General features: G+C 40.4%; 1 protein-coding gene across 2 annotated transcripts in view; it reads left to right on the forward strand.

The window, feature by feature from the left end:
• INPP5A (inositol polyphosphate-5-phosphatase A) overlaps nt 1–27,377 on the forward strand; it is a 249,251-nt gene that overhangs the window by 124,064 nt on the left and 97,810 nt on the right. For both annotated transcript variants that reach the window (XM_069863389.1, XM_069863391.1), the window contains exons 5-7: nt 6,958–7,021; nt 12,179–12,282; nt 22,127–22,179. In XM_069863389.1, the coding sequence (XP_069719490.1) occupies nt 6,958–7,021; nt 12,179–12,282; nt 22,127–22,179 (221 nt within the window). The remainder of the gene's footprint in view (nt 1–6,957; nt 7,022–12,178; nt 12,283–22,126; nt 22,180–27,377) is intronic.

Here is a 27,377-nt window from a genome sequence, read left to right on the forward strand (position 1 = left end):
CACTTTATTAAAGTTGTAATTACTCAAGTACTGTTGAAACGAAGCCGATACCCGTGTTTGAGATAGGAAGCTGAAGAAATAGCGCATAGTTGTGTGAAATGGTCTGGCACGGGCTCTGGCCGTCCACACGTTGGGTGGAGGGGGCTGCCTGGGGGGCAGCTCAATAGCAGTTCGATTGTGTGTGCTTTAGCTGATAAGTCCAATTGAGGAAATGATAAATTGCTGGACACCTAATTTGTTTGCAAATAAAAGGTGGTAGACCATTTTATAATGAGTTGATCTGTGTACTCAGCCTGTTTTTTTAACCTCGAATGAGTAATAGACATTTAGTGTTAATTTAGCCATACCGGATGCAGTAGCCTACGAGTGGAGCTGACGACCACATACACTTAACATCGCTTGGTGGTTCGAGTGCCAGCACTCAGCGCCGGAATCCCCCTGGAGAGGCTGTGGGGACAGTTGGAATTGGCCGTTTCCCACCTCAGGTTTTCTGCTTGAGGTCTCTTGAACTCTACTGCGACATAAATGCATCCGGATAAGGCGTATCCATGCAGTTGCCGATATCCGTGCCTTTATGTAAAATTGCTGTCTGGAGCTCTCGTTTGTAGTGTTTGCCCTGACTGAAACGCGGCAGCTAATAGACTCCGTTTTACTAATGGGAAACTAATAGGAGCTCTTGATGTTTGGGTTTATAAAGATGTAAAATATTCTTTTAATTGTCGTTAGCAAAACAGGCAGGCAATCAATAACCCCAGGCGTGACAAACACGCTGCTGACATACGGCATGGCCGGGGGACTGGCACAAGATAAGGGCTTCCTGTCAGCAGCACCCGTGCTAATTAATATTCAGACATTGTCATGTTCGATGATAAATGAATTCCTTGAACTATATTGATATAGTAGGTTAAACATTGAAAAAGTTGGGTTGAACTTTGACTTTAAATATTCATTAAAGCTAATTATGGATTTTATGACCACATGAATTACAGTTTCTCTGTCATCATTGGCAATTTATTTTAAATTTATTTAAAGCAATCTTTATATATAAGCTTTATCACATTTAGTGAGGTAATGCAGTAAATGTTTACTCTGTACAGTAATTAAACTTTTTTTCAGGTGTTTCCTTTATGCATTAAATTTCCACAGTTGGTATGACGTAGTTTAAAAATAAATTATGCCAATTGGCTGTTAAAAAACAATGTAGCTGCTTAAATCTTCAGGCTTTTGTGGCAAGACTCCTGTATCCTCCAAGAAATGGTGTTTTTAATAATGCCAGGTGTATAATCCATCAGAACCAATTTGTTTGTCTTCCCATCAGTACCTGTTTTTCCAGATGAGTATTTTGACATGCAATAATGCAATTTCCAATATTGTACTGAGTATCATTCTGAAACCTAATCAAAAGCAGTTATCATTTAACTTCAATCTGCTAAAAGGGAGATGTTACTTAGTTTTTTTCTCCGTAATACATTTTGGGAGGGGGATGCAAAGATCTTCTAATTAATCTGTGCTTACTTAAGTTAAATTTTGTTTTCTGTTTCTGAAGCTGGAGTGCAATTCCGTACGTGCACATTGTGAGAACAGTTGGGTACTCCTGTCAGCCCTGAAAAAAAGGCGTTTTGTTAATAACAGGATTGCTGTGAGATAATCGCCTGGCCTTTTCACTGAGTTCCTGAGCGTTTCCGTAAGGGCCATTCTCACAAAAGCTTTCAGAAGCTAGGATGTGTTTGACTGTGTACTCTGCAATCAGTGGTTCTGATATTGAAAGAGTTTCTAGGAGTTCACAAAGGAAATTTTCCCTAGTCGACCTGTAGGATTTTCCATGCAAGTCTATTTGGTTTTTAGAGCATTAAAGCAAGGCTGTTTAGTTATAATCTACAATGGAGACGGAGGAATAGTTGGCAATCAGTTTTAACATTCTTGTGTATTTCTAAGCTACTTGGCCAAGCTAAAAATTACTGTTGATCACGACTGTCCGATCTGACTTTTCACTTTGATACTTTCTGCTACTTTATTTAGGGTATGAATAATAATTTTTCCTAGTGAGGTGCCACTACTATTCGGGTTCAGAGTGGCTTGCAAGAGCCTGCTGTGCCTGAGCCTTAATATTAGAAATGAGATCGCTATGAATGCTTGAAATGCAAGTCAACAGATCGTCATTCAGGAGAAAACTGTGGCACTGTCTATAGGGGGCCCTCTGTTGCAGAACATGCATCCTCTTGACTGGATGGTAAAATTAACATCGGTGACTTTCAGGACATACTATTTTTCAGGCTTTTGCTCTAGAAAGACTGCTGTAAAGAGGGCTTTAAATTTTTGCAGATTTGCTGGTTTGCTGTTCTGCAGTCGCTGACATAAATGTAGCAGAAACTGAGGAAAAAGTAAGATACAATACATAACATGACTCCTGAGGTTGCATTTTAGTAAAAGCATCTGCTTACAGATGCCATAGAATTGATGATAACAGCAGAAGTAATCAATTTGAACAATGCTTAAAGTGGAACAAATAATATTTTTCTTTGTGTCTGAAATTTTTAGAAGTTGAACTGTTCTGGGTGGTTTATAGCTTGTAATGTGTTTCTGTATTATATTATGTAGATACTGTATTTACTACTGCTACCACATGTGCCTCTACTTCTTTTTCCAAAGAATATTAAAATTGTAAATATGAAAACAAAGCAATAAAGACTTTGAATTAATATCATTTGATTTTATTGTTAAACTGTCATTTTATGAAAAATAAACTGAATTAGCATAATCTCCTCAAGAAAAGGGTCTGGGCATTAGACCTTGAAAGAAAGTTTCTTTTTAATTACATTTCATTGTGTTATGGCAGTGAATTATAACCACACTCCATCATTTTTACAAGTTAACATTTATGTACATAAAGCTGATTAAGTCTATAACAATGCGGAAGATAGTGGTAGCCATAATTTCCATTACATTGTAGTTTTCCTTCTTTTCAGTGGTGTGTTTAGAACTGCATAGTCAAAACCTATCTTAATGTTAGTAGTATCGGTTCCCGAAACTGTGCAGTGTTACTTATCGCTATCAGAGATTCTTTGTGCACAATTAGTTGATACTCGGTGCTGCAAATGTAGACTATGAAACCAAACTTCTGCTGCATAATTCTTCAAAATCAGTTTTTAAAAATGAGATTAAAACTGTTAGAAGTCAAGCAATGGGCAAAACAGGATGCTCAGAGTTGAAATTGTAGCTTGACCACAAGGGGCAGTACTGTTTCTAATAGAATTATGGCATCTAAATAAAAGAGTTTTTAGAGCATCTTAATTCTTCTTTGTTTACCTAGTGATACATTACATAGAGAAGCTTCAGAATTCATAATCCTGTGACCTAGGTCTAAATTTTCAGCTCTCTAGAATTATTTGTGTCTGACTTGGATGGGTCATTATTTCCAAATATTTCTTTTTTAGTTAGCCTTACATTTCCATCTCAAGTGTGGCAAGGAGAATTCCACTGAGAATAAAGATATATAGCTTATATAGGCTATATAATGATTATATAAGCTATGTAATTATTATATAAGGTAAGACCTCAACTACAGTGTCCTTCCACTCAGAAGTACTTTGCTTCATACTCAGTAGTGCTGATTTCAGTGGAATAAAAACTGTGTGTGTACATAATACATTTATGTTAAGATCATAAAATGTGTGTGGGTAAGATGAAACTCTAGGGTGCAGAACCACATTTTGAGACACTTATACATCTGAGTAGTTTTTACAAACCCAATGACTGTCACTAACTTCACAGGTCTGCATGAAGCAACAGTTCCACAGCAGGCCCCATGTTCTAACTTTATCCCAAACCTCTGGTTTTGATCAGCTTCACTGTAACTTAGTGTTACCAAGGAGAATTGTAGAACTAGCTTTCTCCCATCCTTGATGACGATACATCTGAGCGGGGCTTATGTGCATTCAAAGAAATAGGCACTTCTAACATGCCGTTTCCTGCCTTTCCAGAAAGTTCAAAGTTGTGACAGCAGGTATTTTTCTTTCTTTGTTTTAACTGAAGGCTTTGAAAGTAAGTTTAGTTAAAGTTTTTAAGTGTAACAACTGAATTTTACCTCTAGCTTACATGCGATTGTAAGACTTTCTAGTTTTAGCTCTCCAAGAGGCAAAAAATACTTTACCAAAATACTCCCTGCAACCATATTGATATTTAAGAATGATCTTCTGGTTTTAAAAATCCAAAGGCCAGAGTGTCATGAAAGTTTAGCTTGAGACAGCAGTGTTTTCTATTGCTAATTACAATTTCTCGAGTTAGAAATTAAATAGCCAGTGGCAATGTTTTTTTCTTCTATCAGGATATATATTTTTTTCTGGCAGCATGTCCTTGTTGCAGGACAGTTAACCTTGAGTCCTCTACAAGAGTGTCTCCTGCATTTTCTTATTTGCCTCCTCCACATTATAAAAAAGCAAACCAAAGACCTAAAGGGAGCTGACTGGGTCGCAGAGAAGTGTACTCATCAATTAAATGTGTGACAGTGTTTTCTGTTGGATGGACTAATATGTCAAGGAGATGGGCAGGACCTCATGTTTGTGTTTTTGACAAATCAGCAAATGTTTAATCTGTGGATGTGCCACGTCTCATAAATAATGCAGCAGTCACTGAACCAAAACGCCGCTCTGCCAGGAGGTTCTCTGCCATTATAGGAGTAAAAGACAAAATGAAACTGAATCATCCTCTTTTTTAATGTGCTGCTTCTTTTATAATTCTCAATAAGAATTTATCTAGTGCCCGGCTGCCTTTTTTTTCCCCCACAGCTGTTGTTGAGTGCAGCAGATGTATTTTAAGGCTCATTAAGTTCTCATTTAAAATTCATACTTTTTTTTATGTACCTTGATAAAGTTTGGTTACTCCACTTCTTCCTTTGCTTGCTTGATTTTCCTTTACTCTTTTCTAATATGTAGCTTTCCTCTCATCAACTGTGAAGAAGAAAAGCAAGGAGCAAGTTCACAATATGTGTAGGTGAAATCTTGGCAAAGCTTCCCTGACATAAATGGAGCCAGGAAGGGACCATCTCAGCCTGAGCATCTCGGGTTAGCAGCCTTCCAGTCTGGGGAGGGTCACTGGAAAAGGAGCAGGGCTCACAGCTGTGAGGATAGGAAGAAAAGGCTGGGGCAGGAAGGCAAACAGGATTGTCCCTGTTAAGGAAGCCAACCTTTGCAGGTTCTGCGTTGGCCGTCTCTGCCGCTAGTGTGTGATGGTGGGTGTTTTACCTGCAATGTTTGAGAACCACCTCTGGGCTAGGGTGTCTCTTGCACTTCAGATCTTAATTTCTTTGTTTTACTTGTGTGAGACACTGTGATTGTAGCAAGCATCGTTATTGCTGTGCTACAATGTGCGTATTTGGAGCACAGTGCCATGAGTGCCCCTGGAGTTGAGTTCACTCACTGTAAACTGGATCCCAGAAGTCTGAGAGTGAGTACCCAGAAAATGAGGGAGATGTAATTATTATGTAGACTTGGGAAGCTTGGAGTGAGTTTCCTCGTATGTCATAGCAACTCTGTGGCAGAGAAAAAGGTCCTAAAATCCACAGCCGGCTGAGTACTATTCTCGCCAGCTAGACAGCATGCCCTGCACCGTGGTTGGTCTGAAGATGGTATTTCAGCCCTTATTCACCTTGGGACCAAAGTGCCTGTGCAGCTGAGGGATGTGCTGCACGGATATCCTGAACAAAGATGCTTTCTTACATAGTGGGCAGAGGTTTAAGAGCTCAGAAATCTTCAGAAACCAGGGAAGTACTTAAGTATTTGTAAAGAAGAGGTACTAATATTTTGCTGAATATGGGTGAACTTCAGTATGCTCTTAAAATTGATTTGCTGGGGTGGGAGTCTGTTGGCTTTTCTGAATGCAATAGAGACTACTTCTTTGTTTACAAGCTTTACTCAGTCTGGGCTAGTTGTTACGACTGACAGAATTCCATAGTTGGATTAGGTCACTGTTCTCATAAAAACTAGAGAGTAGTTGCTCAGGACTGGATCAGTAGAAGGAGCTGTCCTATCTAAACTCCTGTCTACAGCTAAACTATAAACACACAGGATTTTAGTTTCAGTGGTAATTCAAATTTTTCATCTATAGTTTTGGACATAAAATCTGTTTCTGTGTATGCTTAGAAACGCATCAGTTATGCCAGTATCAAGCAACCTTACGTGTATTCAAACATCTAAAGCTCTGCTAGATATTTTTGTAGTCTTCCCCTTTGGGTCAGTGCATTGTGAGAAGCTACTTGCGTCTGTAGCCTTCCAACCATAGCCAGGAGCAGCAGTTGCTCTCCAAATGTAGCTGGCAGAGATGGACATATCGTTCTGTTCAGTCATTATAATTATTGTCAAACAGGGAAAGCTGCACAAGCGTGTGCAAATATTCCCAACACTCCTGTTAGGTTTTAAGTGTTCTGCCTGCTCTGTAGCTGGCAAAGTTATTCACTCTGCACAACTCAGTAGGAAGATGGAAAACCTGTGCCGGGCTCTCAAAAGCTATTGAATCTCACATCCCTTCTCTTGTTTCTGTACTGCTCAGCCTCCAAAAGCATTTGTTTTGCTCTGAAAAGGAAGCACAGATTGTCAGGCTTCTTTATAAAAGAAATGTGGGGATGTGTTTGGTGTTCAGAAAGGTACTGGTCTGTATTACTCACTGTGTCCATCCGTTTGGTATTTCTAAAAGTACACTGGATAATTGTGCCCTTACCATGTTTAGTCAGCTGTTAAGGATCTTCTTTATAATGTCTTAGGAAACTTCAGAGATGCAGCAAAAGAAAATGCTATTTTTATAGACCTTGGAAAATATAAACATTAGTAATTTTATATATTAGCATTTAATTTCTTCTGGTTTATTTTATTTTGTTTTCCTATTTGGAAAGCATGGTACTATTTTGGGGTTTTTTAGCCAAAGTAGATGTTTTTATAATTTCTTGGTTTATTGTTGTTTTTACAGGCTTTAGGAAGTTTTTACTTTCTTCATGAATCTTTGAAAAACATCTACCAGTTTGATTTTAAAGGTAAGTGAAGCAATTGAATGTTGTTTATTGTCAATTGGCTTTATATATCAAGGCAGCTCTTCTGTCCTCTTTTCTGATAGGGGTACTTAGCAGTTTTTTCCATCATACACAGACTTCTGTGTAATGCATGCAAGTCTGTTGATGACAGACGTTGCTTTCCTTACCTTTTATAGACCTCTTAAAAGAAGTCAATGGACCGGCCACAGGTTGAAAACTGGTCCATTAATCATTTCCATGCAGATGGACCTTTGGATCCATAGAGATCCCTGATGATTTTGAAGGACTCGGAATGGCCACAAGGTTTTTCCATGTAGATCAGATATAGGACCAAGACCTTAAATATCCAGCAGTGATGGTCATTTTGCAAAGCAGCTATGTAAGATTTATGGCTTAAATTACTTTGGAGCAGTGCAGGTCAGTAGAGGGCGTCATTGTTTTTAACCCGTATTGATCCATCAGGTTGGAGGTCTTGCTGGGAAGTTTGAAAGTAACACTAGGCTATGTACATTAAATATTAAAAATACCATAGAAAATTACTAAGTGCTTCCTGAGGTGTATATAGAAAAGATTATATAAAATTTATGTTATTTCAGTTGAGAACTGTCTTTATATTAAATACAAAAATCTTCTGGGCTTCATTTAGCTTACTGAGCTGAGTCACATTAATACTGTAGCTAACATCCCATTAATATGAGACACCATTGAAATAATGGTAACAACAGAGTGAACTAATTGTCTTCATTATATAGATTCATTATTTTTGCTCTCAATAGAGACAGATTCTCTCTGCTCTTGTAATTGAGGGTGCAGGGTCTTCCTTCCCTGAAATATTTGACCGGTAATTCTACATATATAGCAATTCAAGACTTAGCCAACGTGTGTCCTCTTGTCATCATCAGTTTCAATGCTGAAGGAAAACGTTAGCTATAATATCACAGGCAGTTCAGAGTAGATTTCATTTCTGAGAGACTATACTGGAAAACTCAATAGTGATGTAGGGACTTCTAATGAGGGGTCATGTCTGGTCTTTCTCCCAGACGAGGACAGTGTTGCAGATATTAAGAAATGACAGTATTATCAGATGAACTGTGTGCAGAGTGGGAATATTTGAGAATTTTGGCATTGCACGGGAACCTAGGTGTCCAAGTTGTTACCCCAATCCCTGGACTAAACACTGGTGCACTATCAGTACCTGCTTGCTCTTTTTGCCATCTGAGTGGTGTTGTGTATCAGCAATATGTGAGCTGCATCTGTGCACCTAACATGTGAGCCCGCAATTTCATTGCATCAGCGCGGAAAGGCTAGCAGTTTTGATCTGAATTCCTGCTTGCTGATCATAGACTAAAGGTGTCCTGCTCAAGCAGCTTGTAACTGAGTGAAATGACAGCTGTTTTGGGAAAAGAGGGCCTTTCTGAGTTTATTAATAGTTGATCAACAGCTTGTTCACTACTATATGGCTTTCAAAAGAAAATATAAGAATTAAATAAGAGCGATCAGACGAAAAGAAGAAGCGTAGGGGAAAATAATCGATATAGAAGAAATAAGCAGATTCAGAAAATAAACACTTTGGATGTTCAGTGCTTCATTTTGCTTGACAAAACCTTAGCCAAGCCAGATGAGGTGTGAACCGTGCACATAAAGATGCGTTTGGCCCAGTCATCGCTTGGAAAGAAAACTCGATAAAAATCCAAGGCGAGCAGGTGCAACACTGAATCGGTGTTGTAAGTCAACCACTGTTCTCTTAATGTAGAGCAGAATCAGTCTCCCAGTGTAGTCTTCATAAAATATGACCCAGAAGGCTCCCATCTTTCAGGGGAAATGTAAAGCTTGCCTCTTCTCTCATGATTATTGACATTTCACAGTGTATTAAGCTCTTAAATCAGAAGAAAAATCCAAATGGATGCAAACATTCTCTGCAGAAAAATCATTATGGAGTTCTGGTTCTACTCAAAAGCATGCAAAAATAAAAGTTTATTTACAGTTCAATATTCCTGTAACACCACTGTGTCTTTTCAAAATTCACTGCACAGTTGGATACAGTCTTAAGAAAAAAAAAAAAAGTTTTCTCCTACAGCCTCATGTGTCATTTCCTACAGTATGGAAAGCATTGGACTGATTTTGTAGTGGTTAGAAGCCCAAAAGTTTGCTTACAACTCAGACTATTGACAAGCTATGTGTTCTAAAGAGCCATCGTCCAGCAGAGGGGTTTGCTGGCTGTGGCGTTAGGCCAGTTTCTGTCTGCTACTTTGATTTACAGAAGAAATCTTGTTTTCTGTGGTGTGAAATCAGAAATACTGTAGAAGTATTTTTACTTGGAGATACACAAGAAGATATGTTTCTTTCCTCCTGCATTCGCTTCTCAGCAGTCATGTAAATGAATCGCTGGTTCATATTTAGCATTGATGTTAACCTAAGTGGATGGTAAAGTGCCTCCTTTCTGCCAAGTGCTACTTTTTATTTAGGTTCTCACAGCAGAAGCCTTCAGCCCTCACAGTTCTGCCAATTTTTTTCTGTATCCTGAATGACATCGGGATCTTTTTGCTGACACTGTTAAAGTTACTGAAAGAGGCACATCCATCCATGATCTACTTAGAATGATGCCACAGTAGTTTATCAGGATATTTGTTTAGTCTTCCTGTGGGAGCCAGACCTCAAAGTGATTGGCACATAAAGAATAATACTTTTTTTCCCCTCCTGAAGATATATTGATACATTACAGTAAATGCTTCCTCATATTATATAAAATATTTTAGCTAGACTACTCAAAGTGACAAGTTTTTTTTATTGCTTGGTATTTTCAGCAGATACCCAATAGAACTGGACAGTTCACAGCTCTTGATAATTTGTTTTGGAGTTTTTCTCTTATGAATTCTTAGTCAAAGCTCTGTCCAGTTGGGTGGTTTGTCTTAATGGTAGCTGTAAGAATGCTGCCTGAATCCCTGCCTCGGAGCAGTTTCGTACATCAAGTCAGGTTCTCACCATTAGAGATGCCAATATATTGCCTGATCAGGAGAGACCGAGTACGAAGTGGATCAAGAAGCAGAACCCCTTGTTTATGAGCTGTGTAGATCCATAGGTTGATTGCTAAGGCTGAAAAGCCTGTGCTATTTCTGTCTTGTGATGTAACGGTTCATTAAAAACTTCAGGAAGTGATATGCTTTACCACTAAGTCTCTTCTACAAACGTTGCACCCACTCCAGCTTTAAATTCACACGTCAGCCTCACGTGCTGGCAGCCAGAAATAGATAATCTGAAAGAAGTGGGTGGGTACAGGGTCACAGAGCAGCTGATACAGGATTTGAATTTGAAGTCTAATTTATCTTCTGTGTATCCCCGGAGCAAAATCTTTACTTCCTCAGGTTGTTCAGGAGGACTGGTGCAGAAGGCCTAGTATCAGTGAAGGCTATTCAAAAAGAAGACCATTTTTTAACCCTAAGGACTTTCAAGTGACTACAGAAATAATTCAGAGTTGACTGAGTTGCATGTGTAAGCACAGAATGTTTCAGGAGGAAATAAGGGGGAAAAAAGAATTCCTTTTTGTTCTGAGATATGGTTGTTGTGGGGGTTTTCTCATCATTTTCAGTCACTTAACTGATCAAGGAATACCCAACTGAAACTTAGTGATTTCTGTTAGTGGCCTTCTTGATGGATGTAGGTAGTCGGGATGTCAGCAGAGTTCTAAACCGTTTCCACCTGTGCCTGCAGGGATGGCTGTACACATCAGACTACTGCTCTCTCTGGTCCAGCGACTCTTCCTAAACGTGGCAGAGACCCAGAGGAAATCCTCTGGTGGACACCTGTGAGCCAATTGCACCGCAGGAGTCTGTTTCAGTTTGGCCTTGAATGTTAACTGTGTTCTCTAAAGCTCTGTTCATGCACGTATGATTCCTGTCATAGTTCTAGGTATCTAAATAGTTAGGAATATCCAGTCTTTTTCAGGATCTTGCTCAAGTCCAACAGTAAGTTGCCCAGTAAAATAGTGCATTAGGTAGAAAATGAGCTTCTCTTTTTATCAGGTTGCTCATTGCTGCTTCTGAATTTCATTGACTGTCCCCATTTGTGGTTTAGGACATAACGGAGAGAAATTTCTCATTTTCCTATTAGAAACCACGCAGTAAAGCACTTGGTTTTGGCGCAGCATGTTCTCTGCTGGGAATGGTTGGACTCGATGATCTGGTGGGTCTCTTCCAACCTGGTTATTCTATGATTCTGTGTCCCTGAGGGAAAACATTGTTCATTTCACAACTTTTTTTCACATTTCTTGTTTTGTCTCAGGGCAGTGTAGTATTCGAACACCTTTAGTGGATGACTTGAAGATGTCACTTTTCTTTGCAGAGAGTATCATTAGTTAAAAACAAGTCTACTTCCCATCAGTTCCACAAAAGAAGTGGGCTGCTCAGCTCATGGTCAGCTCATCTTCCATTAGGAGTCCCACCAGCATTGCTTGGTCAGTTCTAGCAGGACAAAAATCCAACTCCCCACTGACACAGCTCGCCCAGCAGACAATTTAAATGTGGCCAAACATTAAGCTGATGATGATTGTCAATATTGTTGATTTAAATGACAAAAAAAGGCAAAAAGCTGAGGTGGTCTAAATTAATAAATATGTACTTGTTTGATGGGTAAAAGATGAGATTATTAATGTGTTACAGATGTGCATCAGTTGTTGCTTACTTAGATAAACTTAAAATAGGAAAAAAAAGAATTGCTAGAGAAAACATACAGATGATCATTACTCATAAGTAACTTCTTTTGGCCTAATGTGTTTTGTATTAATTAATTTTTCTGTTAATTATCCAGCATACGTTGCTGGGTGCTGCCTGAGGACACAAACAGGTGTCTCCTGGAGGAAACATGCCAGAAAGTTTGAGTGCAAGGGTGTGCAGACATTGTTCCTAATTAGAGCTCCAGTGTTCTAATAGTAAAAATAACAGCACCCATAGCTGTATAGCATAAAGATTTTTGATAGAAACAAGTATGTTTATACCTGGTTTAGTGGTCTCTGTTTTTTTCCCCCAGAACAGCTCAGCACTTGCATGTTTTTGCTAAGACCCTACCACCTATTTCACAGATACCCCTGCTTTGCCAAACAAGTGCTGCAAGTTGCTTATAATGTTACAGATGTTAATGTTAATTTTCGTTTGTATCTCTTCCTAGCTAAGAAGTATAAAAAGGTTACTGGGAAAGAAATCTACTCAGACACTTTAGAAAGCACACCCATGCTGGAAAAAGAGAAGTTTCCACAGGATTATTTCCCTGAGGTATGTACTAGCTTTGATTCCAATTTGCTCTGATTACTCGAATAGCTACTCTCAGTAATGTAAATAGGGTCAGAATTGAGTCTTGAGTTTTTATTTCTTTGTTTGTTGGTTTCTTGTCACCTGTAATATATGTTTTAAGTCATTGCACGGATTTACCAAATGGAGCTTTTTGTATAGTAGGAAGTCCTTGTGAAGGATGGAGACAGTGATGAAAAGACTTGTTTGTGCATTTAAAACCAAAGAAATAGCAGACGGTGCCAAGTGCAAGTCTTTTTCAGGGAGACTTACTCCTTGGCAGGGTGAGATGGGACTTTGAATGGGTACCATTTGCATTCAGCAGCAGCAGCTCTGTACTCATGGTTGCAGTGATGCTGCTTTCTGTTCAGTACAGCTACAAATTGCTGCAGTCACTGCAAGTTGTTGGAAAAGGTGGTTTCCTATGGGAATGTGGGTACATGCAACTTAAGAAGGTATCGATGTTTTCCTCTGACACTGCCCTCGTACTCCCTTTTCTGTTGTTCTCCTAAGAACTGGGGAACGCTGCACACCTGCAGTTGAAGGTGACAGTCTTGTCGAACCCAGAAACACAAGCGCAGCGAAAGGTTTTCTTCCACTTCACCTGGAAGTGCAATTACACAGACAAGTGCAGTCTTTGCATACAATTCTCTTGTTTGATATTTGCTAATGTGCTCATTCTTAATTTATTAAAAACATCTAGAACATGGGTATTTAATGGTTAGTGATGAGGACAAGCCAAGTGAATTAATTTGTTGAATTCCTGTAGCATTTGTGGATCAAACAGGCATGTTACCACTTTAACATAAGGCAGAACTAAATAAACTTTAAAAATTAATTTAGAATTCGTAAATATATAGGCTTAGTGGTATTTACATAGTGCATGTGTGCTTGAAAGAGCATGGCATAAATAATTACAGGGTTGATGTGGTGTAGGTTATTCTTTTTCTTGACTTTGGTACTAAATTATTTCTTCTTATGTTCGATATCTCTACTGGAAAGGAGACTGCCTTTGACATGTTTTTACTAGCTCTTCCCTCCTATGAATAAACATCTTAAATACTTCTTTGAATTTAAGTGTTCTATCATTTTGAAGGAGCATCAGGCGGTTACTCAGATATTTATTTTTCTCCTCCATCAGCAATAAACTGTAGCACTATGGGTGACGGACAATGTAAGTGGGAAACGAACGGTGCTGTTGAATGATTTGATTGTAATACTGAGAGCGCTCAACAGCGGTGTGTGAGCGCTGTTATCACGCTTAACAGCAATAGGACCCAACAATTATGGATTGTTCATTGATACCCAGGAAGAATTATTTCCATCATTATTTCACTGCTGTTGTTTCATCGTGAGACTGGCAAATTTGTAACTCGTTCGACGTTGTTTATTACTGCCTCTTACATGAACAATTCTTCACAGTCTCTTGGAGAAATGGTCGAGTCTAATGGCTTTCCCAGACTGTTTTCTGGACCAGGGGTTGTGTCTGTTTTTTCTTGGTGTTCAGGGATCAGTTGTTCCCATGTCTGGTTTTGGAGCAATAGCTTCTGTATTCAGTACACCCCAGAGTTCTCCTTTATGTACAGGACTGTTAGGTCCAGAACCCTAAATACCTTTTGAGGATCTGACGTCTTCATGCTGTTCCCATTCATTACATTACCTGAAATGACTCGTCTAAGGAAGAAGCACCATGTGTTGTCAGGGATACTCTTTACCTGGAGGAGGAATAAGTAGGAAAAGAGAAGATCCACAAGCATCCACAATTAACATACAAATGAATCCCAGAAGCACCTTGGAAGTTTAGTTGTGTTCCTGTACACAGAACAATTCCTTGTGGTAGTGTTGCGGCAAGACTCGGAGACTTGTAGAACAGCCTGGGGGATTTACCTGTCAGAGCTTCACAAAGTGGGAAAGGAAAGTAGTACGGACTCTCCAGGACTACAATAATGCCGATAATAGCAGCATCGATATTTACAGTTCCGTGATGCTCATTTGGTATGCAGCCTAGCACAGATGAAGCCAGCATTTTTATCTTGTCACTTGAAAAGTTAGAAAATAATTGTGATTATTTCTACACTACACAGTTTTTAATTTTGGACTGAAGACCAGGGATATTTTCAAGCATATATAGTTATTTTTTTTAAGTTAAAATTAATATTATCACTTGTTTTCTTGCTAGACAAGTGTTTGGTAATAACAATGCTAATTAAAAGACCACAAAATAATGTGTGTATTGAAAATGTGAGTTGACACAGCAGAGTGCCTAAGCTGCCTATCTGTCCAAACATTTACACACTCTTGTGTGTTTCTAGCCCAATTTCTCTTATCACATTTACAATATTTTGTGTGAGAAATGGTTTAAGACTGATTTCTTTTCATTTTATTACTGCTGCTTAAGGATGATCTAAAAGTAATTACAATGATTGAGGCATAATCCAATTCAAAATAATTACAGCCCACTGCATATAAAACTAACAAAACTTTTTGTCTTGATTTATGAGTCCTCTTGGCTAGGCATAAGACTCAAATGATGCCTCTGGGAGCAACACTCCAGATAATGTTAGGCCATTTAAAAAAAAGCAGATTTGTGTAGTCTATCAGGCCTGAGTAATTTTTTTTTTCCCATAGTGAGAAATTGGTTGTTATCATAGATCACAGATACTGCTCAAAGCTCTTATGAAAGATGAATTAATTTCACTAATGCTTTAATGCAAACCTTTCATGGAGAAGGCTGTATGGTGATAACCTTACTGCGGTCTCTCCTTTCTCAATGATGATTTATGTTGTCTTTTAGTAGATGAAACTGCCTGTATTCACAATCCATCTGCTGGCTAAAGGAATCCTATTAACAGAGGATCTGAGAAGAGACTTAATACTGTAAGGTGAAAGATGTGGTATCCCTTTTCTGGGACATGAAGCAGGAATTTTTTTTCCTATTTTAAAATGTAGATACCTCTCTGAGAGTGTACAGATGATCTATATCTTCTCTGCCTGTTTTTATATGGGCTTACAGATGGCAGATCAGCTAGTGACTATCTGTTAAAGTCAAAATAAAGATTCTGGCTTTGAAATCTGCAATGAGAAACAATTTTATCTTCCTTCCTTCCCAAGCTATAGTTCTTCCTTAAATTCTGTTTCCAAAAGTTTCTTTTTTCCAAATATTGTATTTGGAAACATTAAAGCACATCAGTGATCCAAAATATGTAAAGCATGTTGTTTAGCTGCAGTGTATAACTAAGGTGAAGCATGACATCTTTATCAAAGTTAAAGGAACTAAGTAGATCTGTTGAAGTTATGAGTGTTGAAAGGCAATTTACAAATTGGGGTGGGGGAATATACCATTTACACCATAAAAGAAGTGTTATTTTATGATGCAGAGGCACAGATTTCCTAGCTGTATTGAGCCTAGACTGGGTAACGTTCTCCAGTGTGACGTGAAGTACCTCCCCAGTCTCCAGTGCTTGCTTGGGCCAACTCATCGTGTTTCCATCCACCACTGCTACTTTTTTTATTTGAAGTGCTATGCTCCAAAAATAATATAATTTTACTGTATAGGTAAGTCCTAAAGAAAATCTTCATTGGAAGAGGTTGTGATGAAATGCTGAGTTGGGTTTAACCTGAGCATAGCAGCAAATACGCTGCAAGATGTCGCTTTGGAACAAGTCTTGTAAGCTTGCTGTTGGCAGTTCCATGGCGCGTTATCACCGTGCTGCTGACACCCTAATAGTATGAATTCTATTATTGTGATTATCTACCTTTAATGCCTATTTTATAAAATAAGTTTTGTAATGACTGCATCCTCAGAAAAAGTTAAATGAGCTACAGAATTTCTACCGTATTTTGGGTTGGGTGACTAAAATTTAGGCTCATTGTTTGTTCTCCTGTCAACCCTAAATTCTGCTGTTCCAAAGAAAGGAGTTATTATATTTTTAAGCATTCTTTGGAGAGTTTAGTGAAATAGAGGGAAAAAAATAGAAGGTGCCTTGTAAAACAGAAGAAATACTGTATCTCTGGCAGTGGATATGATGTGTGAGGCTGGTAGTCTGTGTTGTACTTTAAACACACACTGTTATTTTCAGCTATTTTTGGCAATGACACAGGCTGGAGCATCACACTTCAGCTGCTGGCACAGCCAGGCCCCTCTGACTTTACATCCCTGCTCCTGCCTTCCCCTTTTTTCCACTTGATCCTTCGGGGTTATCAAACAGATGAAAAAGGGACCCCTGAAACCTCTGCCCCACCACGTGTGTGCTCGTACCTGTCGCTGCCACAGGCCTTCGACCAGCTTGTTGTAACTTACAACTTTATTACAAATAAATACTTCATTTGATTTTTCTTTCTGAAGTTCCATCACTGTTGTATTTCTGTTTTTTAAAATAACTCATAGTTGCTGGTTGGCTGCTTTGCTGGTGATGTGTATAAGAAGAAGCTGACAGCAATAATGATTTGCATGTCCCATGGTTCTGCATGTAGAAATAAGTGCAGCGAGTGTATAATTCATCACACATTTTCTATACTTGTTTACATCATGCACAGACAGTTAAATATGGTCTTCCAAGAGATATATTCATAGAAACATAAAATCACAGAATGGTTTGGGTTGGAAGGGACCTTAGAGATCACCCAGTTCCAGCCCCCTTGCTGTGGGCAGGGACACCTCCCACTCGATCAGGTTGTTCAAAGCCTCATTCAACCTGGCCTTGAACACCTCCAGGGAAGAGGCATCCATGACTTCTCTGGACAACCTGTGCCAGGGCCTCACTACCCTCATAGCAAAAAATTTCTTCCTAATACCTAATCTAAATCTCCCGTCTTTCAGCATAAGTCCTATCACTACGATGGAGTCCCTCCTCATCTTTCCTGTAGCCCCTTTCCATACTGGAAGGCTGCTGTAAGGTCTCCTCAGAGTCTTCCCTTCTCTATAGTGAAGAAGCCCAACTCTCTCAGCCTGTCCTCATATGAGAGGTGCTCCAGCCCCTGTGATCATCTTCGTGGCTTCTTTTGGACTCACTCTAACAGATTCATGTTCTATCCTTACTAAATTCTTTTTATTGTATTTTCTGGTAAATAAAAAGTGAAGAAAGCTTTATGTGAAAAAGCAAATTACCAATTAATTTATTACACTATATTATGGGCTTCTTCTAATAATACAAACTTCTAAAAATGCAAGAGCATAAATTCTTTAATTTTGTAAACTGGTCTGAGGAAAGAAAGGATGTCATTTTGGGTCAGGAACTACATTCTGCATGGGTTTTATGGAAAGTTGTCATGATATATGTGCCTTTTCCTGGCTAGTTAAACATTGAGCATCTTGTGAGTCCCTGAAACACAAGTTCCTGTATGCGACTTGGAGGAGGAGGAGTTCTCACTGCAGTAATGTGGGCCTCTTAATGCTGAACGTCACTTGGTGCCTCAGTTGTTTGTGCTGCTCAGTATTTAGTGGTTTCATGTACAAGATTTCCCCTCTTCCCCTGAACTGTGGTGTTCCTTTAAGAAGCTGCAATTACACTGCAGTCATCGCCACTTTAATATGTCTTCCCTTCGTGCCCCTGCTTTGTATGGTTGAATAAACCCTTGCTGGGTCACTATTTAATTTGATATGGTCCCTCTCAGTAAAATGATGGAGAAAAGATGAATTAAGGCTCTGTGCTAGTCATTATCAATCATGGTTTGTGTGCATTACTTATTGCTCACAGTGCTTTTTGACATTAGCCCTCTATAACCTCTCTCTTCATGTTAATGTTGTCTGGAGGTCCTTTTACCCGATGTAGCAGAGGTTATTTATGTAGGTGGTGTTTCTAGGGGGTTTTAAAAGGTCAGCACGATCTCCTGAGAGACTCTATTCACAAAGAAAAAGCTGACGGAATGCAACTACAGGTTTTCAAACTGTGATTTTTCTATTTATATTTTTTAAGGACTTCTGATAGAGAGGTGTCAGAATTCCGATTACACTTATTAAGGTAAATATTTGGCAAAATAGCCTCTAATCCACACTACTGCCCTTAAAACCAGTATTTGAACTGTGTGTGTGAGGTAATACCAAGCTGCTATAAGAAATTCCTGTGTTTTACCAAATCATGAAATATAAACTGTGTTGCAAATACCTTTTAATTGGCTTGTATCAGTGTAGGCTTTCAAGAACAGAGTAAGGCAGCAGAGCCGAGCGTTGGGCATACTCCGTACCGGTGGCGCTTGTGTTGGTGATCTCATCAGTGGCAGAATCAGAGTAGTGGATGTAGTGGATGATGGTTGGCAACAGGACTCATGGTATTGTACACTTCAGTTGCAGAAAACCGTAACGTAGTTGTACGCATACAAGCCCGTGGCAGCAGGCAGGGCATATCCAAGGGAGGAAGGGATCTGGCTGATGTCATTATGATGGCTTCTCACTGCCATCGTAAAAGGGGGAGGTTTCTGAGGGCTAGGAATAAACAAATCTCATAACTACTTCTAAGAAGGTCAAATAGTAGGGTCCCAGGTGGCCTGCACTCTGTCCTGGGAAGTTGATGGAGGAAATCTTCGTGGATGACCAGTTGACTGGACGAAGGGAGTGTTGTGGGTGTTGTATACATTGACTCTAGCAAGGCCTTCAGTGCAGTCTGTCATAGTGTCTTTGAAGCTCAACTGGTGACATAAGCACTGGATAGCTGGAGTGTAAGGTGGCTGGAAAGCTGGCCGACCACCAGGTCCTCAGGGTGGTGAGCAAAGTCCAGCTGGTAGTTGGTTGATGGTGGTGTTCCTCAGGGGTCGAGGCTGCGGTCTGTACTAGTCAACAGCTTTGTTAACAACATGGACAACAGGTTGGAGCTCATGCTCACCTTTGCAGATGATGTTAAGTTGTGGGAGCAGTCAATATGCTGGAGGACAGGGCTGCTGTTCAGAGAGATTTCAACAGGCTGGAGAAATGATCTGACAGGAACCTTATGTTGTTCCACAAAGCTTAATGCTAAGCGTTGTCCCTGGGATGGGTTAATCTCATAACGCGGGACAGGCTGGCAATGACTATGTGGAAAATAGAAAAGGAAACGAATCTTGTTGGACAGCAAGTTGAACATGAGCCAACACTGTACTTTGGCACAAAAAAGACCAACAGTGTCTCAGGATGTGTTAGGTCCCAGGAAGGGACTCCTCTGTCTATTTGGAACTCCACATTACATCTTCAGTGTCTTATTTAGAAGCCCCTCTACCAAGTAAACATGAGCAAGCTGGAGCAAGCATAGCAGAGGCACCCCCGGGGCTGGGACATGAGATGTGGGAGGAGGAGCCAGCGAGCCTATCTGTGCCACTAGGAGAAAGAGGTGATGGAGGTCCGTGCTGCTGGCTGCAGTGGCCCAGCTGGTGCCTTTTGAGGGCTGGGGCCAGGTGCCTCTGGGTGGTGAGCAGCAACAGGACAAGGGGCAGCAGTCATCACTTCCAGCAAGGGAAAATCTGACTAGATCTGGCAAAAGATTTCACCATGAAGGTAAACAACACAAGAGAGGCCCAGATAGGTTGTAGAATCACCCTCCTTGGAGATACTCAATATCCAATGGGATATGGCCCTGGGCCACATGATCTAGTTGGCCCTGTTGTAATGTTGCATCGTTCAAAGTACGTAGTATCTTGCCAAAGAGGAAAATATCGAATGAAAAATGACAGCTTGATTGAAAACGTTATCTTGGGCCACATCATCGGCTTGGACTATTTATTTTTACGTTTTATGCATTGGTCTTCAGTAATTAAAAGTTCAATGTAGTTATTTTTAAGAATGAAATTACAGAGCTCCCCCTTTTTGATTGAGATTAGATTTAAGCCAATTTTGAATGCTTTTAGCATTTAACTTTTTTCATTGTTTTGCTTATGAATAAATGTTGACATTTTACCAAATCAGATGGGTGGTGTAAACTTCATGTGTGCTCCAAAGGGAAGTCCATCTATTCTGTATTATCCTTCCAGGTTTAGGAGATTTTTCTCCTTTTGGCTAGAGGAAATCTTCATGTTTGTTTTGTTCATTTATTTTATTCCCTCTTAATATATGTCCTGTGAGCAACTTACAGCCAACTGTAAGTAAAGACATAAGACAAGACCAGAAGAAAGCTTTGTTGTGTGTCTACAGCATCAACATACAAAATTTGACTCACTGCCTAAAGGACTTTGTTAGTCAGTGTTCTTGGGTTTGGGGGTCTTGAGGGGAACAAATCCTTGAGCTGCCCTCTGCCGTAGCAATGTGAAGCTGATAAAACTCGTGCAGGGAAAGCCTCCAACAATTCTTCGGCAGGGCAAACACAGTTGGGTCTGCAGGTAAGCAGCCAAGCTGCAGTTTTCCCTGGGGCTCTCTTGCAGTCAAATTTGTCTTTAGCAATCATGTAGTAACGTCCCCCAAGCCTGCAGAAAGACAGTTCTGAAATTCCTACCTGAAGTAAGAAACAGTAAAAACAGGTTTCCTAAAATTTGGAGTACAGAACTAGGTGTGAATTTTGTAGGCAATTTTTTCTTCTTAGTTTTGTAGCATGTAGGCAACGCTTTTTCCATGGAATTGCCAGCCCTGAAGTTGGGTGCAGTCAATGAAATAAGCTGTCGTTCACAAGTAACTTTGCACATGCTTCTAGATGTGAATAGAACAACTGCATACCAGTAAAGAGTTTTCATAGTCAAGCTTTCAAGGGTAAGGTATTATTTATTCAGTGAAGTAAGCATTTTGAAATCTTCTTAAGTATATTTTAAATGCAAAGAGAAACCCGATGGGAAAGCGGCCCAAGTAAAGTAGTGGTGTTATGTTGGGTTGGTCTTGACTGTGGTTACCGTGTTCGTGCCTGAAGAGGGGTGGTAGGAGATAGGTGACTGTTATCTGAAGGGCAATTGGAAAACAGTTTGCCCATTTAGACTTTGAGAGGTACTTCACTATCTCAGCAGTATTTGGGACTTCAAAATTTCACAGGGACTGTCTGTTCATAGGTGGATAAATGTGTCCAGCAGGTCTCTTCTGAAGGCAGTGCTTTTGGAGAGGCTTAGGAGAGTGACCCTCCTGGCTTGAGGAGGATGCTGTGCTGTGGCTGGCATTTTATTCATAATAAGGATTTGCAGTCTTTTGCTACAAAATCATTGGCATCATTATTTAGGCTTGTCTGGTGCAATATTCGTTACCAGAGAACATTAGCCTAGCCCCACATTCATTGTTAACAGTGAATAAATAGGATGCGGAATCATGTCTTTTTTGTGTGAGGTTGTAATTCATGGCAGTAGCTTAGGAGTGGTGCTGAAAAAATCCTTTTGCTGTATCAAAAGTGCCATACGTTGGCATGAGCTGATTTGTGGCTTTCTCGGGGACGTTGCAGCTTTGATAAATGTAATGTTTTACCATTATTTAAATTCCCCTTAACATTTATAGAAATATTGGGTGGGTTGGCTCGGCAGGAGAAATAGCTTTCTAGCGGATCTCATTCATTTTAATTCGATGTAAATCTCTGGTGACATTTTACAGTTCAGGGAAAAGCAGAAAGAAGCCAAGACATTTGTGCATAGGCAGTAAGAAGTTGCTGGGTTAGGCTGAGCATAAATACAGTTGTAAAGCTTTGCTAATTGGTTATCTTTCATCTATAAACAACTACCAGGGCTTATATTAATTTTACATGTGAGTCTATAACTGCCACAGGACCAAAGATATAAATAATTCCAGCATTTATGAGTGACACAATATATGTTTTCAAGGCACCTCAGTTGTTGTGTAACACTTATTAGTTACAGCATATGGATGAACTCTGTTACGTTAATCTTCTTTGTGTAAGTAGGTTTCACTTTCACAGAAATCCTTTAGTTTAAGGTGACTGATGTTAATTTACTTATTTTTCAGTGCAAGTGGTCCAGAAAAGGTTTCATTCGAACAAGGTGGTGTATTACTGATTGGTAAGTTGCATCTTTGTTATTTCTTATTATGTATGTATTATATATGGGTTTGTTAACAACTGTTTCAAAGAAGGTATTGGTAGATATAGATCAGTCTCATAGAATGGATTGGTTGTAAAACAGTTCCTTTGCTTTTTTATTTATTGAACACAGTAAAGTTCAGTAAGTTGTAATGATGCTTCACAAAATGGGATGTTAATAATCACGTGTATGTGTAATTACCATGGGATAATTCAGGTCATAAGCAAGTTCTCAATCAAGCATGATCAAAAAAGTGTGGTGAACGTAATCAAGGCCACTGGAGTCACAGTATGGAGCTAAAGGCATCCCCCACTACTGATCCCCATCATGTCTGATACAGCCAAAGGCCTACAGCATCTCACCTGGGTTAGATACCTGCAGCCCTCACCTCTGGGACTTCTGAGGAAAGAGATTGCTCTCTATGAACTCTTCAAGCCAGCCCTTTAGGGTGAAGTTAGTGGAGGAGACCTTACCTTTAAGGAATGCAGCTTTTTAAAACCAGTTCCTACAATATTACTTCTACTGCAACAGAACTTTTTATTTGTCACATTCAGGTCAAGATTCCCATTTTAGACCCAAGGCATGGTCCTGTTCTCTGTGAGGCTGCTTATTTTCATCCCAGAGTAGAATAACGCACCTGGTAGCCCAGCACATCCCGGTAGGGTTTGATGGAGGGGCAGCAGCAGGCAGATGCTTCTGATCTGTGTGTTCACAGAATCACAGAATAACCAGGTTGGAAGAGACCCACCGGATCATCGAGTCCAACCATTCCTATCAAACACTAAACCATGCCCCTTAGCACCTCGTCCACCCGTGCCTTAAACACCTCCAGAGAAGGGGACTCAACCACCTCCCTGGGCAGCCTGTTCCAGTGCCCAATGACCCTTTCTGTGAAGAATTTTTTCCTAATGTCCAGCCTAAACCTCCCCAGGCAGAGCTTGAGGCCATTCCCTCTCGTCCTGTCCCCTGTCACTTGGGAGAAGAGGCCAGCACCCTCCTCTCTACAATGTCCTTTCAGGTAGTTGTAGAGAGCAATGAGGTCACCCCTCAGCCTCCTCTTCTCCAGGCTAAACACCCCCAGCTCTCTCAGCCGCTCCTCGTAAGACCTGCTCTCCAGCCCCCTCACCAGCTTGGTTGCTCTTCTCTGGACTCGCTCCAGAGCCTCAACATCCTTCTTGTGGTGAGGGGCCCAGAACTGATTCATTAGCCTGCTGAGGAAACTTCACACTGATCAAGGCCTGTTTCAGTTGAGTGTAACCTGGCTGGCTGCAAAGCAGGCAGAGTTCTTAAAAAGATGTGTTGTGAATGTCTACTGAAGAAGTAAACATCATTTTGCTCTTGGGATCATCCAATAGCCAGAAGAGGTGGGGGCGGACAACAGTATGAAAATAGAAACAACAGTATGAAAATAGAAGTTGAATGTCATTATGGGTTCACACACTAGGTCGCTGTCTTTGGAGGAAGTGGTGCTAACTAGTGTTGACAAGAGGCGCATCTCATAACTGAAGCTACTTACTAACTGTGTTTCAAAATGCTGTCTTTAATAACTTTAGTGGATGGAGTGGGAGGAGCAGCTGACTGCACAAAACACTGTACCTGAGAGAGCTTGAGAATTTTCCTCGTATTAGCACAAGGAAAGCTCAATAAACCCAGATAGTTCAGATTTCTCTAGTCCTACCTCAAAATCTGACCATTCTCTTTTACTACTTAGTCGGAGTTTTGGTCTTTACTGTTTATTTATGGTATAATAACCTTAAGGCATATGAATGTTCAACATTTTTCCCTTCCTCCTGAGGTCGTTTCGTATCTTAAAATTGTAAGTTTGATTTTAAAGTCTGATGGGTGTTCACACGGGCTGACTTTTGAGTGCTGAACAGTGTTCTTGCTTCTTTGCATAAGCATGTTTATTAGATTAAGCAAATAGTTTGTTAAAAATGAAAAAGCAGCAGGTTTTCTCCTTTTACGGACTTTCAACCCAGCAATCAGGCAGGCAGGTATGGGATGATATATGTTCTTGTTAATTTTTCCAGTCAAATATGACATGGCATGTGATTCCAGCAGTAGAGATCTGCAGAAGTGTGTATCTGGCACCAATTACTAATCTGCCCTTTCCTCTTATATCATGACTTTTCCAGGTTCTGTCTTTCCTATCCTGTTAAATTTCCTTTTGCAGAAAAAAAATAAAGTGAATTTTTTTGTATACCTTTCCAAGAAAATAAAAATGTTCTTCAGTACAGGATGGGGGGTGATGTGGTTGAGAGCAGCCCTGCAGAGAAGGACCTGGGGGAGCTGGTGGATGAGAAGTATGACATGAGCTGGCAATGTTCGCTCACAGCCCAGAAGGCCAACGGTGTCCTGGGCTGCATGAAAAGCAGCGCGGCCAGCAGGGCAAGGGAGGGGATTCTGCCCCTCTGTTCCTCTCTTGTGAGACCTCATCTGGAGTATTGTGTCCAATTCTGGAGTCCTCAACATAGGAAGGAGATGAAACTGTTGGAATGGGTCCAGAGGAGGCTACAAGGATGATCAGAGGGATGGAGCACCTCCCATATGAGGGCAGACTGAGAGAGTTTGGATTGCTCTTCCTGGAGAAGAGAAGGCTCCAAGGAGACCTTATAGATGCCTTCTAGTACCTGGAGGGGCTACCAGAAAGCTGTGGAGGGACTGTTCACAAAGGCTTGTAGTGACAGGACTAGGGGCAATGGGTATAAACTGGAGAGGGGCAGGTTTAGACTAGACATAAGGAGGAATTTCTTCACCATGAGAGCGGTGAGGCACTGGGGAAGTTGTGGCTGCCCCATCCCTGGAGGTGTTCAAGGCCAGGTTGGATGGGCCTTGGGCAGCCTGGTCTAGTGGGAGGTATCCGTGCCCATGGCAGAGGGCTTGGAACTGGATGATCTTTAAAGTCCCTTCCAACTCAAACTGTTCTATGATTATGAATATAGTGCCAGGAATGAATTACAGTATCAAATACATTTTACTCCTATAGTTTGTGTTTGGTAGGGAGGGTGGAGTAGAGAGTATGTTTCTAAATGCAGGTATGGCACCAACCTGGGAATGTTTGCAAGTCGATCAAAGGTCAGAATCGGCAATCAAAATTGTTCTGCTATTTTAGAGCAAGTAGGACTGCAAGATTAAAGTTAGGGTAATGCAAAGCATTGCACTTTGAGAGGAGAATTCAAAAGCACAAATACAATATTGGGAATAACTGACTCATTAGCCATACTGTAGAAAAGGATCAAGGGAGAAGAAATTGAATATCGTTAATTATTATCTTACTGACATGCGTTAATAGACACATCATATGAAAGACGTGAAGGGGAGAAGGTATGATCATATTTTAAGAGAGTGCTACCAAGGCCTTTGCTAGAGTCCTCTGCCTTTTGTTGAGTGCTGTGCTTTAGGTAAGCTGGAAGAAGAATGAGAGAGTCAAGAATTATAAGAGTATTTGAGTAGGAGTTGAAAAAATTTGTCTCACCGCGTCTAGCAGACTGGTTGCTGTCTGTGTCTCCTGGAGAAAGGGCAGAAGGAAACCAGTTTCATTTGCAGGAAAACAGGTAATATGATGAAAGTTTTAATTTCAGGACAGGGAAATTGTAAATGGAAGGTCCTTCATTAGCAAGTTTTAAGAACAAGCGGTTGTTAGGCAGGTGAGGATGGATTGTAGGATACCTTCACTCAGGAGGTGAGTTCACAAAATGAGGTGATTCCCTTTCCTACAGGGATTCTCTTTGTTCATCCTTCAGACAGACAGGAATGGACATCTCAAGCCATCCTCTCCATATTATGTTTTATAGTTATGCACTAGTTATATACCTTAATACAAAGGTTAGTTGGACTGTGCTGTCATCCCTGTGAGTTCGTTCAGCAAGATACTGTTCCTTGTACCCAAAAAAACTCCACCAGTGTCTTTGGAAGTGGCCTTTGTGCAGGCTGCTTGGTGACCTAGATGTCTTTATCATGCGATCATGCGTTTGCTGTTTTGACGACCATTACTTGCCGTGTCCAAATCTGTTCCCTGTCTCTGTCATGATCTGCGGAATCTCACATAGCTTGGGGTCTGTGCTTGATAGTTTGCTGCCGGAGTCTGTTCTCATGCTCTCGCTGGCAGGCTTTTAACTCCTTTTTGAACTGAAGGTATGTTTGCCTTCTCTATTTTTGATCTCCACACTAAATTCTCATACAAGACATCTCTGAGCACAGGACTAGTAACGCAGTCAGTATGATTTAGCCATTTGTTCAAATTCAAACTGTTTGGTTCCCATAAAAAGAAAAACTGTTCTTTAAATCTGAAATCTCAGGCAAGCTAATACAGTCAGATGATGGGCCTGAGCTGTGGTTCACCTCAAAAGGGGCACAGAAAACTCACTACATGGACCTTTCATTAGCAGTAAGACCAAGGGAGAGGAAAGACACTGAGAGGACATTCAGGGGATTTCTCTGAGAAGGGGCAACTTGAAATCCATAGCTGGCTTCAGGCTAAGCCCAAATGGTGTTCATCAGTGAAGCAGTTAAATGAGAACATGTGTTTTATTGCTTTATCTAGTAGCACCTCTGCATTTAGCTTATCCTAAGGTGGAGAACACGTGGTGTTGGAGCCCTTCACAAATTCATCAGTATGTGTCTGTTGAAGATGAGAGCTGCTGAAAGGGGTTAGCAGCACAAAGTACACAGTGCCTGGAATAGTATCACTTGGCTGAGGAGCATTTCTGTAGCCATCAGCATTGTTTGAAGGGGTCTCGTATAGGAAAACCAAGAACCCACCTGTCTGTGAAGGGGAGCGAGCTGACAGAGAACCTTTGTCCGTGGAGCATGCCTGAGCTGCCAAGGGCAGGCACAGTATTGAAGGAAACTTGGACAGAGAGCTTAAAAAAGGTCTCGTTTGACCACCCCCATCCTGTCTAAAACTGTCGGCAAGACTGGACTTTTGTTAGAGGTCTGACAGTTTCATTTTGACTCCATTCTTTCCATAACGTCTTTTCTCATTTAAGAGCTGACTGCTTTGGATCAGCTACAACCAAATTTTGCCAACATTTTTTCTGAATGTGAGACTAAGCATTTTAAATAGCCTTGTTTCTTGTAACAGTCCTCTAGGACAGACTTATCTCTGCTCCAGTATGTAATTTCTGTTTCTTCATAGCTGTAAAGATATTTAAAGAAATCTATTCAATTAAACCCAG

This window comes from Phaenicophaeus curvirostris, chromosome 9 (genome assembly GCF_032191515.1).
Source record: "Phaenicophaeus curvirostris isolate KB17595 chromosome 9, BPBGC_Pcur_1.0, whole genome shotgun sequence".
NCBI classification, from domain to species: Eukaryota; Metazoa; Chordata; class Aves; order Cuculiformes; family Cuculidae; genus Phaenicophaeus; species Phaenicophaeus curvirostris.